Here is a 14210-nt window from a genome sequence, read left to right on the forward strand (position 1 = left end):
ATGAAGTCTGTCTGCTCATTTCTTATAGCACCATAGTACTCCATTACATTCATATACCACAACTTGTTCAGCCATTCCCCAATTGATGGGCATCCCCTCAATTTCTAATTCTTGGCCACCACAAATAAGAGCTGCTATAAAAGTATTTCTGCACATATGGGTCCTTTTCCAGTACAAAAAATACATTTTTTAAAGCTTTTATGTAAATCTAGGGTGATAATCAATTCTCCCCTATCCAGTGTCTCCCAATTCTTTTCTTGATGAATGTATTATCTGTCTGTCTATCTAACCTATCTATAGGTTAGATATCTATATACATCTATATACACATACATACATACACACATGTGTGTGTGTGACATGCTTTTGTCTGATCTATAAATTTTTGGTCCTCTTTTATTTTACTCCTCAACTATTTCCCATTGTGCTTTCTGCAGTCCTCCACTATACCTACCTTAGTTTTTTTTTAAGTTTAATTTGCAGTATTTTTTTAAAAAAATTATTCCCTTCCCCTCTAATTACATGTAAAAATGATTTCTAACATTTGACTGTTATTTTTTAAAATTTTGAGTTCCAAATTCTATCCTTACCTTCCTTCTCTCCCCACTCCCTGAGATGGTAAACAGTCTGATATAGGTTATATATGTGCAGTCATGTAAAACATTTCCATATTAGTCGTTGTGTGAAAGAAAACTTGAACAGAAAAATTAAAAAAGGAAAGAAAGTGAAAAATATTATACTTTGGTCTGTATTCAGTTGCCATTAGCTTTTTCTCTGGAGACAGCATTTTTCATCCTGAGTCCTTTAGGATTGTCTTGGATCATTGTATTGCTGAGAATAGCCAAGTTGTTCGCAGTTGTTCATCATACAGTATTGCTGTTTCTATATACAGTGTTCTCCTGCTTCTGCTCACTTTACCTTCATATGAGTCTTGCCAGCTTTTCTGAAATTATCCTACTTATCATTACTTATAGCACAATAATATTCCATCACAATCATATATTACAACTTGTTTATCCATTCCCTAATTGATGGCTGTCCCCTCAATTTCCAATTCTTGACCACTACAAAAAGAGCTGCTATAAACATTTTTGTACATATAGGTCCTTTTCCCTTTTTTTTTTAAATCTCTTTGGGATACAGACCTAAAAGTGGTATTGCTGGATCAAAGGATGTGCATGGTTTCATAGCCCTTTGAGCATAGTTCCAGATAGCTTTCCAGAATGGTTGGTTCGGTTTACAATTCTACCAACAGTGCATTAGTATTCCCAGTTTTCCCACATTCCTTCCAACATTTGTCATTTTCCTTTACTGTCAATTTGATAGTTGTGGAGTGGTACCTCAGAGTCGTTTTAATTTACGTTTCTCTAATCAATAGTGATTTAGAGCCTTTTTTTCATATAACTATAGGTAGCTTTGATTTCTTTGTCTGAAAACTGCCTGTTCATATCCTTTGAACATCTGACACAGTTGTCTGTGTATATGAACTTTATCAGATATACTGGCTATGAAAACTTTCCCAGTCTTCTGTTTTCCTTCTAATTTTGGTTGCAGTGATTTTGTTCATGCAAACCCTTTTTAATTTAATATAATTATTCATTTTACGTTTTGTAATGCTCTCTATTTCTTGTTTGGTCCTATATTCTTCCTTTATCAATGTAACAAGTAAAATATTCTATGCTTCCCTAATTTGCTTATAGTATCACCCCTTTATGTCTAAATTATGTATCCATTTTGACTCCTTGTTGGTATACAATGTGCGATGTTGGTCTTTACCTAGTTTCTGACATACTGTTTTCTGGCTTTCCCAACAGTTTTTGTCAGATAGTGAGTTTTTGTCTGAATACCTTATATTTTTGGGTTTATTGACCACTATGCGTAACTGAATATTGAAGTCTTCTACTACAGCATAGGATAACTTAATATGAAGGATTTTTATTAATAATAAACTCTTATTAAATTTACTCTAGCAGGTTCTTTGCAGAATTTCTCTGCAACAGATGTTGGCATGTATATTTCAGTTATTTTCATAATCCTTTTGCAAATGCTTTTTTGTAAATGCTTGAGCAGTGTAATAGAGAATTATGAAGTACTACATGAAATATTCCTTATTTTCCTCTCCAAGGAGAACCTGTGAGCATCCTTCTACGTGGCTTCTACTTCTTTTGGTCTTTTGATTTCATCTTATTGCAAGAATGTCAAGATTGGTATAATTCATTCTTCCAGTATTATGTTCACATACAAGGCTCTCATATTTAGAGTACCAGTAGTTAAGCTAATATTTATAAGCACACCAGTAGAATGTAGCTACCTAGGATCACTTTGTAAATTTCTTCTTTTCATGAATTTCCATGGCCTAAGAATAAACCACTGCCATGCTTTTATTGTCTTCCCCCTCCACCCTGTAGCCCCCTTCTTCCATTGTTGAGTTCTTCCTAGAATCTCCATTTTGAGAAAGGGCCCATAGCAACTACGCTTCACTCTCTGTATTTTTCTAGTATGTTCCACCTGCATTTTCCTTCTGTCCCTGTGGCCCCCTTCTCCCATTGGTGCATTCTTCCTGGAAACTCCATTTTAGGGAAGGGCCTAGGCCAGCCATTCTTTAATCCTCACCACTATCTCCCTGCTCAGGTACTTCAACTCACTTTACATGTTATTTTTCTCAGCCATTAGATCACAAACCCCTTTAGAGCAGGGGATATCTTTCTTTTTTGCCTGTATTTGTGTCCCTAATGCTTAGCATAGTGCCTGACATATAGCAGGTGCTTCGTAAAAACTTGTTGACTTGATTTGAAGTAGCTAGTCTTTAGGTTCTCCTCACTTTAGGAAGGTTGGCCCTCAGAATGCAGACATAGTCTGTTGCTTGGATCACTCTCAAAGATTCTGCTGCATTGTAGAATCTGTAAGAGCTTTTTGTTCCACCGTTTGTAAGAATCTAGGGTCACCTCCACATGTTGATGAAGCGTTGAAATAGGACTAAACCTGATAAACAATTTATTACATATATTATTGTAAATATAAGCAATTCTTTTATGAAGCAGATATGTTGTTGACTTTTAGAAAAGATAATATTAAAAGAGTAGTTACAAAGCAATTTACACATGAATATCAGTAAATCAAGGAATATGCACAAATACCACATAAAGTAGTTGACAGAATGTAGCAATATGAATATCATTCATTATAATCAGGAAGGATTTATACCAGGAATGAAGAGGTGATTTAACATTAGAAAACATTTAAGATAATATAATGGAAAAAACAAAATGTATTGTTCTATCAGTAGATGCAGCAAAACCTTTTAATTAATATCACCTATTCATTATAAAATCACCAATAAACATGGAAATAGAGACTTTTCTTCAGCACATTGAAAACATCTCCTTCTAACCAAGAGCCAAAACATTAGGTCATAGAGAAACCTTAAAAATGTTTTCATTTAAAAATGGGCACAAACCTAGAACAGCCGTTTTCATCTCTGCTATTTAGCGTAACGTTTGGGTATAGCATTGACCCTTGTACAAGGAAAATATATGATATGTATGTGTGTGTGTGTTTGTTTTTATATATATATATATATATATATATATATATATACACATATATACACACACATATACATCTCTATATGTATAGAAAATGTAGATCACAATCACATCAATTTGAATATCATGAGGGCACATGTAAGCAATCTATCTCTCTTAACCAAAATATTGAGATAATAAATGAGTTATATAACTCAGATGGTATAGTAGATAGATAGGACACTGGATTTGGGGTCAGGATGCCTGGAGTTCCAACTGTATCCCAGATCCTTCTTAGTTGTGTGACCCTAAACACATCTTTTAACCTCTTTGGGCCTCAATTTCCTCACCTGTAAAAAGGAGTTGTATTTGATGGTCTTTGAGGACCCATCTAGATCTTAATCTATGATCCTGTGATCTCTTTGAGTTCAGCAGTGTTCCAAGGTAGAAGATTATCCCATAGAAATCATTCATGTTCTTTTATATATCATCCATAAATATCAGGAAAATATCATTAAGAAAACCTATATACTGTATCAAAAAGTTGCACATACCTAAAATAGCCTTTCTTAGATTTAACTAGACATTTAATAGGGACAGCTATAAACTCTATTAAACTGATATCTTTTAATATTCAAAATTTATCAGTCACAGATGTATTAGAGTTCAGGATTCATATACTCAAAGGAATTTAGGATTTTATCGATTTCATGCTAAAAAAGCAGAGACATCACGTTGCTGACAAAGGTCTGCGTAGTCAAAGCTGTGGTTTTTCCAGTAGCAGTGTATGGCTGGGAGAGTTGGTCTCAAAGGAAAACTGAGTGCCACAGAGTCAATACTTTCAAATTGTGATGCTAGAAAAGACTTTTGGACAGCAAGGAGATCAAATCAATCAATAATTAAACTAATTCTAGCTATTCACTGGAAGATCAATCTGAGCTGAAGTTCAGTACTTTGGCACATAATGAGAACACATGACTCATTGGAAAAGATTCTGAGGTTGGGAAAGATTGAAGGCAAAAGGAAAAGGGGACAGTAGAGGATGAGATACATAGATAGTGTCAACAATGAACATGAAGTTGGATGGACTTCAAAAGATACTGGATATATTTATAGGGCCTGGTGTGCTGTGATCCATGGGGTCACAAAGAGTCGGACACACCTGAACAACAACAACTAATTTCTCTCTAGCAATGTAGATGACAGCCTATGTCTGCTTGTGATTCTTCTCTTTGTCCTCCCGTAAATTTACCACAGCAGAATCTTCCAACTTGAGGGAGCCCTTCTTTGATTTCTGCTAACATCATGAGGGCACTATTGAAGCATTCTGTCTGTCCATCTAATATCCCTCGTCTTTGCTTCCTATCCAAATTACTTGATTAAATATTTTGTTTCTCTTTTTTAGACCATGCAGTTGGTTATATGTCTCAGTCTGCTCATACTTGCCACACATCTATATTGCTGTCTGTGATATTTATTTTTAATTCCCTGAAATTAAAAAGTCACATGCTGTGAGATATGGAATATGTGGGATCAATGCTGTAAAAATTATAGAATTCCCAACATTTAATCATATATTTAGTGAAATCCCAAATAAAATATCAAGGGAGAGTTTTCATTGAACTGAAAAATTTGAAAAAAGTATGTGGTAAACTAATTTGGCACTTATATACCAATTATGTGGGTAAAGTAACTGGATTTATTAATGGGCATTGTCCACTGGCCAAGAATATTATTAAAGGTGGACTTGCACTGGTGATAAAATATTTGAATTTTCTAGTACTAGGCAAAAAATTGAGAAATATATCAATAGAACTGAATAGAAATACTAGTTGTCCAAACATATATTTACAGAACATCAAGGTTAGTTATCAAAAATAAGAACCTGGAAATGGATTCATTATTTTAATGTAATTTGATCACTAGTTATTTTTATAATAAAAAGATTTAGACCCATAGCTTTCATCATATAACAATCCAAGTGTATGGTTTACTTAAACGTTAAAAAGAATATAAAAAGATCGCAGAAAAGAGTAAAGTGTTTATTTGTCTGAATTGTGGAGGGAAGATAATACTGCTTTAATGCAACAGAGAATTCTGTTACAGTTCATAGGACAGTATTAGAAAATATTAGATGTTAAAAGCAACCAAAAAAGATCAGTAAAGCATTTAAAATAAAATATATTAGAAACCACTGAAAACATGAAAAAGCAAATCTCAGTTGTCAAAAGATACAAAGTGACAATTTACAAGAGACCACATGCTGTTGTGAGAGAACCAGCACCTGGACAGTAGGAACAGAGTAGGTAGATAATTAGGTGACCCCATATTAAGGTTTTTCAGAGAATTAGCATTGAAAGGACCAGAGAGCAAGAAATTTAAGGCTGACAGACAGAGCAGTATGTATTTGTGTATATGTATATTTACATGTGTGTCGTTTAGTGTGTGTGTATGCGTGTCTTAGACCTAGTGATGTGCTGGAGCCACCTCTGGGACCACCTCAAGCCAACTTGCAGGAACTGGTTGTTAAATTTTCATTGTGAGCACTTACACATTGGAAATTGGCAAACATTACAGATCGTAATTTGATTTATTATTTTGTTGATCTCATAAACTTAATTGATAGAAAAACGTTAGTAATGCAAATTAAACTTGAATGGGGATCATGTACATGTGTTTTCCCAGGAGAGCTAATTGTTAACATTTACCAGCACACCTCTGCCAACATTTACCAGCACATCTCTGCCTAGATCTGTAATTTCTTTGGTAGAGGGAACTTTGAAGAAACTTCCTCTGCTAATGCAAGATCATCAATTGTCCAGCTACTTATAATCTTAGAAAGTGGCCAGGGGCTCTTCCTCCTCCACCTCCTCCTCCTCCTCCTTTTTCTTCTCCTCCTCTTCCTCACCATCATCACCATCATCTTCCTCCTCCTCCTCCTTCTGCTGCTGCTTCTCCCCGCCGCCCTGTTCCCTTGGAGCAGACCATCCTGGTGCCTCTTTTGTGAAGTGGTGGCTGAAGAGACCGCCGGACTCGCCATGGCCAATGAAAAGCCGAAGGAAGGAGTCAAGACTGAAAACAACGACCACATTAATTTGAAGGTGGCCAGGCAAGATGGTTCAGTGGTGCAATTTAAGATTAAGAGGCACACACCACTTAGTAAACTAGTGAAAGCCTATTGTGAACGACAGGGTTTGTCAATGAGGCAGATCAGATTCCGATTTTTTGGGCAACCAATCAATGAAATAGACACACCTGCACAGTTGGAAATGGAGGATGAAGATACAATTGATGTATTCCAGCCCCAGACAGGAGGCGCTTACTAAAAAGAATCTACAACTCCTCTCCAGAACTGTGCTCCCAAGGAAAACAATACATTCACAATTAGAAACCAAGGTTTGGTTCATCCACATCCTGACTACTGCAGTATAGTTTTCTCTCTTCTTTGATTCCCTTCCCTCATTCCTTTATTGTACATAAAGTAACTGGTGTATGTGCACAGGCATAATGCGTATTTTTTTTTAACTAAATGGCCGATGGTATGTTTTAATCAACATCAAATGGAGATGGGGAGGGGAAAAAACAAACTGGTTCTGTGAAAATACCCCTTTTCTCCATTAGTGGCATGCTCATTCAACTTTTATCTTTATATTCCAGTAAGTTATTTTGCTCTCACTGTTTAACAACAACAAAAAAAAAACCCACAAAAAAATCCTTGCATACCTTGTTTGATTGGATAATTTCAATGTTTTTCTTTTATCATTGTAAAACCAAGGACGATTTTATAACTTTTTTGTATGTACCTGTTACATGTAGGGCAATCTCTGTCTCTCAGTAGGGATAAATTACTATAAAGAAACTGATCCTAGATAGTTTTCGCTTCAAGTCAAACATCTTGTTGTTTAAATAAACTTACTGTTTAAAATAAAAAAAAGAAAGTGGCCAGGGACACTAAATGAAGTTAAGTAACTTTTACTAGAGTTTAAAAGCCAGTTAACAGAGGTGTGTTTTGAAACCAGTTCTATCTGACTCTGGCTCACTATCCCCTCACTCTATAAATGCATGAATACATTATAAATGTTGAACATACATTTATAACATGTAGTTCGATAGACACTAATTAGAACATTTTTTAGAGGAGGATAGGTATAAGGACAAGACCTTTGATTTCATTGGTATAACGAACTCCCTGGATGAAGGCACTCCCCCTACCAATATAAATCTGTGAGTCGCCTAAAACATATAGAGGTTGATTAACTTGGAGTCACATATCAAATGTTACAAAGGTAAGAACTTGAACCCAAGGCTTTCTTGGTTCCAAGACAAACTGTTTCCTATATGCTATACTCATACAGCTCTTCTTTAAAAAGGGCATTTACATGAATATATATACTCATGTGTATATTTCTATCTATCTCGTGTATACAATCTTTTTTCACTGTATATGTGTGTAACTATGATATATATGAATGCTTGTTAGCAATAAAATGTATTCATTTTCTGGCAAGCATTTACCATTTTTTCCTTTGTTTTAGGAACTCATAATTAAAACTGTGTTAAGTTCAGCAAGAGATGAACCCTCTGGTCCTGCAAGGTCAGTTAAATAGTTACTAATTAAGGATTATTAACTGATTGTGAAGAGTCCATTTTAAGGGTTGACTCATAATAGTTTGAAATATCCTGAATTATAAATTTAACTTACTGTAAATGCTTAATTCACTACTAATTTTTATCTATATGTGAAACCTGATTGAGTTAAGTGATTAATGTGGTCATTTATTAGTTTATAGATTCTTGGAGCATTTTAAATTCTAATTCTTCGTGAGTTTTTAAAATACCAACTTTGCCTTTCTGGATTGGGTTGTAGATTTTCATATAGGATGAACCTATATAAATCTATATATAATATGAATTGTTTTCATGTTATACTGCAGTTAGTTTACCTTAATAACACCTCCACATTTCTGCTTCTTAATGTCCTTTGGTAGATATTAAGTGAATTGCTCAGGGTTGCACAACTATTAATTGCCCAAAGTGAAATTTGAATTCAATTCTTCCTGATTACATATCAAACAAGAAATCTATCACTTTACCACCCTGCTTCTCAAAACACATTGCTCAATGTGAGGATTAAACTGATGCCCTAAAATTAAAACTATCATGCCATCCTGACTGAAGTAGCCAGGATGGTGTTTTTGGAATTGAAAAGGATAAACAGGAATTTTAAGAAATAAAATGTAGAAAAAGGAAAAAAAAAGGTATGTTTATATAAAGACTAGTTTATGGTTTTTTTCTTGGATTATTGATATAATGTACAAAAAAAACAGTTGAAATTTAAATCATCAAGTTGGCATCAGTGTACTGTAGGCCTTCCTTTATCTCTGTTTTTCATGCTTCTCAATTTTAGACTGTTAAAGACCTCATTTAACAATTAAAATTTATTTCTAGCCCCTTTGTACTCTGTGAGGCACTCCCCACTCTGACTTCACCTGACAAGATTCACACAATCTGGACTAGCAAATTAAATTCCATAGTGTCTTCAACAGTAAACTCTCTTACCCCCTTGTCTTATCACTCATCCCTTATTAGGCTCCAGGCTTGGATTGCTCCCACCATCCACACCCACATGCTACTGAATGTATTTGGAGAAAGTCAAGCAACTATACTGACTGTAAATTCATGTTCTCCATCATTAACTTGGGAAGCTAGATGGTGCACTGGATAGAACATTAGATGGACCTAGAATCAGGAGGATCTGAGGTCCAATCCACCCTAGGACACTTAGCTGTGTGACTCTGAGCGAGTTTCTTAACCTCTCTTTTCCTCTGTTTCTTCAGCTATAAAAATGGTCATGATAATAGCATGTATTTCCCTGGGTTATTGTGGGGATCAAATGAGATAATATTTGTGAAACACTTAGCACAGTTGCATAGTGCCTGGCTCATAGTAGACACTTAATAAATCCTTCCTTCCTTCCTCCTTTCTTGCTGTCTCCCTCCTTTTCTTCCTCCCACTATCTCTTTCCCTCCCTTCCATTTGATTTATTCCTCCCTAATTGATTCTATAACTCATTCTTCTCAGAGACCAATCTAAAATTTCTCTCAGTTTCCACAGCTCTCCTCCCCTCCATTCTCTCAGCTGAGGACCTCAACTTCTTACTTTACAGACTTACATTGAGGCTATTTGCTTCTTTTTGCCTGTGAAGCTATTTTGCCCCTCCCCATTCCTTTTCAGAACCCTCTGACATCATCCCTGACTCTCTTTTTTTCCCTCTAGTCCCTGACAATGATGTGGCCCTTCTCCTTGACAAAACTTGATCCTGTCCTATGTTTGGCAGCAGATTGAAATAATTATCCCCCTTTCTCATGTTTACTTTGTTTCTCTAAACTTTAACCTCTCCCTAATGACTGGTTCCTTCCTTATTGCCTTCAAATCTGCAAAATATCTCCCATCCTTAAAAACCCTTCACTGGGACCCGATAATTCCATGTAAGTTATCTCATATCTCTCTTCCTTTTCTCAGGCAGACTCCTTTTAAAAAGCTGCTTCTACTTCTACTTCTCTTTTATCTCTTCTCTCTCCTCAATCCTTTGCAATCTGTCTTATAGCTTCACCATTGGCCTAAAACTGCTCTCTGCAGAATTGCCCATGAGACCTCTTAATTGCCAAATCCCATGGCCTTTTTTTCGGTCTTCATGCTTCTTGACCTATGTGTTGCATTTTACACTACTGACCATACTCTCTCCTTTCTGAATTTTCATGACACCACTCTTTTTGCCTTGTCTAACAGCTTCTCAGTCTCCTGCTGGTTCATCATCCAGGTCATGCCCCCTAACTGTGGACGTTTTCCAGGGCTCTCTGTCTTAGGCCTCCCATACTGTTCTCTTAGTGACCTCATTTATTCCCGTGGTTTTAATGATCATCTCTGTGCCGATCATTTCTAGATCTCTATATCTAGCCTTCCTTTCCCCTGAGATTCATATCCACATCACCAAATGCTTATTGGACATTTCACATTAAAGTCACTAGCTTCCACTTGCTCCAGTCTAATTTTTAAGGTAGTATTTTCTTCATTGGTCTTTTGGACCTCCTTTTCCATTTGGCTAATTCTACCTTTCAAGGCATTCTTCTCCTCATTGGCTTTTTGGAGCTCTTTTGCCATTTGAGTTAGTCTATTTTTTAAGGTGTTGTTTTCTTCAGTATTTTTTTCTGTGGTTTTTTGGGTCTCCTTTAGCAAGTTATTGACTTGTTTTTCATGATTTTCTTGCATCATTCTCATTTCTCTTCCCAATTTTTCCTCTACTTCTCTAACTTGCTTTTCCAAATCCTTTTTGAGCTCTTCCATGGCCTGAGACTAGTTCATGTTTTTCTTGGAGGCTTTTGATGTCGGCTCTTTGACTTTGTTGACTTCTTTTGGCTGTATCTTTTGGTCTTCTTTGTCAGCAAAGAAAGATTCCAAAGTCTGAGACTGAATCTGAGTCCGTTTTCTCTGCCTGGCCATATTCCCAGCCAACTTACTTGACCCTTGAGTTTTTCGTCGGGGTATGAGTGATAGTAGAGTAAAGAGTACTTTGTTCCAAGCTTGAAGGGATGCGCTGTTGTTTTCAGAGCTATTTCTGTACAGCCAGCTCTGCCACACCAGCACTCCTCCTTCCCCAAGAACCACCAACCCTGACCTGACTCAGATCTTAAGCAATCTCTGCACTCCTGCTGTGATCCGCCACTTAATTCCTCCCACCAGGTGGGCCTGGGGCCAGAAGCAACTGCAGCTGTAGTTCTGTAGCTGCACCACCTCCGCTGTCCCTGGGGCGGTGGCAGAACCGTGAACTCCTTTCACTCCCCACAGCTTTTGCCACTAACCTTCTCTGTTGTCTTTGGTGTTTGTGGGTTGAGAAGTCTGGTAACTGCCACAGCTCACTGATTCAGGGTGCTATGGCCTGTTCCTCCCAGCTCCCAGTCTGGTTGGTCCTGCTGCTGCCCATTCTGTGCTCTGCTCCCCTCCTCTCCCAGCTCCATGTGTGATAGACCTCACCCAGCGACCCTCCAGGCTGTCCTGGGCTGGAGCCCTGCATTTCTCTGCTACTTCGTGGGTTCTGCAGTTCTTCTCTGTTGTCTTTGGTGTTCGTGCGTTGAAAAGTCTGGTAACTGCCACAGCTCACTGATTCAGGGCACTAGGGCCTGTTCTGCCTGGCTTCTGGTGTTTCAACAATCCAGCTAGCAGCTTCCATGGGGGTGTAAGATCCACCAACAGCCAGTACCCAGAAAGCTGCCAGCACGCTGCAAAAGCAAAGGTTCTTTTGATCTGCTTAACTAAGGAAAGCTACGGGAAGGGGTTGACAAGCTTACTTTAATTCAGCATACAAATATCATTCTCCTAGTTCAGGGGAAAAATCCAGCACCCTGAACTTCAGAATAAAATACAAAAAAATTACAAACATCAGCAGACAGACCTTGTCTGATTCAAATCCCAATACATAGTTACCAGAGTTCAACAAAGTCTCAGTATCTGGGTTTACAAGCTGGAGGGCTCCTTAGCTACAGCTGCCCGGAGTCTCTGTATCAGCACCATCACGAGTGAGAGCCCTGTGCACATGGCTCTGTCTTCTCTTCATATAGGGTTTCAGACGTCATCAAACATCATCTGAATGATCAGAACTTAGGCTGCTATGATTGGTTCTTGAGTTAGCCCCTCCCCTTAGGACCTTGGAAGGTTCACATCCACATAGGTTAGGTTAACACCTAATAAGGGTTAGAGCCTGGGGCTTAGCACTTAGTAAGACTCAATGAAATACACTGAATTACTCAAAGCAAACAAAAGCCAAACTCTTCAAGGGCACTTGTTGAACTAAGTGCTAAGAGCCCATTTTGCTTAACAACACACCTGGTCTGGTTGGTCCAAGTGGCCCATGCCGGGCTCTGCTCCCCTCCACTCCTAGCTCCGTGCGCGATAGACCTCACCCAGCGACTATCCAGGCTGTCCTTGGGTGGAGCCCTGCTTCCCTCTACTATTTTGTGGATTCTGCAGTTCTAGAATTTGTTCAGAGCCATTTTTTATAGGTTTTTGGAAGGACTTGGCAGGGAGCTCACGCAAGTCCCTGCTTTCCAGCCGCCATCTTGGCTCCACCTGTGGACATTTCACATTAGATGTTCTAGAAACATCTCACACTAAACATATCTAAAGCAGGACCTGTCTTTTCCCCCAAACTCACCCCTCTTCTGACCTTCTCTATTTCTATTCAAGGCAACACCGCTCTCCTTATCTCACATATTTATGATTTTAGTATTATTCTCAAATCCTTATCCCACATCTTGTTTTTACCTCCACAGTTTCTTTTACATCTTACCCCTTCTCTATATTTATACCATTACCATTGTTCACCATCTTAGTTCTGGCATTTATCAGATCTCACCTCAGTTGCTATAGTGGCCTTCTAATTTTCCTCCCTCACTCAAGTCTCTCACCACTAAAGTAGTAAAAAAATCTGTCCTCCATCATGCTGCCAAACTGACTTTACTTAATCACAGATATGGCTATATCACTTTCTTATAAACTCTTCTTTTACCTTTTAAAGCCTTTCATAACCTGGACCTTATCTATCTTTCCAACCTCATTGTCTATTACTCCCCTCCTACCCTTTTGCAACCTATCTGTATTTTCCTTTTCTGCATTCTTTATACATGGCACTCTATGTCCTGTCTCTATACCTTTTTACTATACCTTTACAGCAGTGCCTGTAAAGCACACTCTCTACTTCTGTCTCATAAAGTTTCTCTTGTTATTCAAGGAAAAGCTCAGGATTTACTGTTTACATTAAACTTTTCTCCTTCTTCCAGGCCTCACCATCATTCCAGTCTCCCATTTTCACATTCTCATCATTATCTGAGACTCCTTACTCACTCTTGCTCCACTTCCCCAATCATTTGCCAAATCTTGACACGTTTTTATCTTCACAATGTCTCTCATAGCTGACCCCTTTTCTGTACTCATACAACTACTACCTTAGTTCAGTCCTTATCACCTCTATACTAGATTATCATAACAGCCTTCTTTTTTAATTTTTTTATTCCATATTTTATTATTTAATATTTTTTAGTTTTCAGCATTGATTTTCACAAGAGTTTGAATTACAAATTTTCTCCCCATTTGTACCCTCCCCACACTCTAAGATGGCATATATTCTGATTGCCCTGTTCCCCAGTCAGCCCTCCCTTCTCTTACCCCCTCTCCCTCCCCTCCCGTCCCTTTTCCCTTTACTTTCTTGTAGGGCAAGATAGATTTCTATGCCCCATTGCCTGTATATCTTATTTCCGAGTTGCACACAAAAACAACTTTTTTTTGAGCATCTGCTTTTAAAACTTTGAATTCCAAATTCTCTCCCCACTCACTCTGTAAGAAGGCAAGCAGTTCAACATAGGCCACACAGGTATCATTATGTAAAATACTTCCACAGTCATGTTGTGACAGACTAAATATATTTCCTTCCATCCTATTCTGTCCCCCTTTATTCAGTTTTCTCCCTTGACCCTGTCCCTTTAAAAAAGTGTTTGCTTTTGATTACTTCTTCCCCCAAACTCCCTCCCTTCTATTGTCCCCCCTTTCTTATCCCCTTCCCCCTACTTTCCTGTGGGGTAAAATACCCAATTGAGTGTATATGTTATTCCCTCCTCAAGTCAAATCCGATGAGAG

At 37.7% G+C, this 14210-nt stretch overlaps 2 protein-coding genes across 7 annotated transcripts in view; both read left to right on the top strand.

The window, feature by feature from the left end:
* The window catches only part of RALGAPA1 (Ral GTPase activating protein catalytic subunit alpha 1), a 339477-nt gene that overhangs the window by 176872 nt on the left and 148395 nt on the right, over window positions 1-14210 (top strand). For all 6 annotated transcript variants that reach the window (XM_036751008.1, XM_036751009.1, XM_036751011.1 and 3 more), the window contains one exon: window positions 8060-8118. In XM_036751008.1, the coding sequence (XP_036606903.1) occupies window positions 8060-8118 (59 nt within the window). The remainder of the gene's footprint in view (window positions 1-8059; window positions 8119-14210) is intronic.
* Window positions 5727-6850, top strand: LOC118841116. The gene is made up of 2 exons (XM_036748523.1): window positions 5727-5815; window positions 6295-6850. Exons 1-2 carry the CDS (start codon window positions 5727-5729, stop codon window positions 6848-6850), a joined length of 645 nt encoding a protein of 214 aa, XP_036604418.1.

This window comes from Trichosurus vulpecula, chromosome 3 (genome assembly GCF_011100635.1).
Source record: "Trichosurus vulpecula isolate mTriVul1 chromosome 3, mTriVul1.pri, whole genome shotgun sequence".
NCBI classification, from domain to species: domain Eukaryota; kingdom Metazoa; phylum Chordata; class Mammalia; order Diprotodontia; family Phalangeridae; genus Trichosurus; species Trichosurus vulpecula.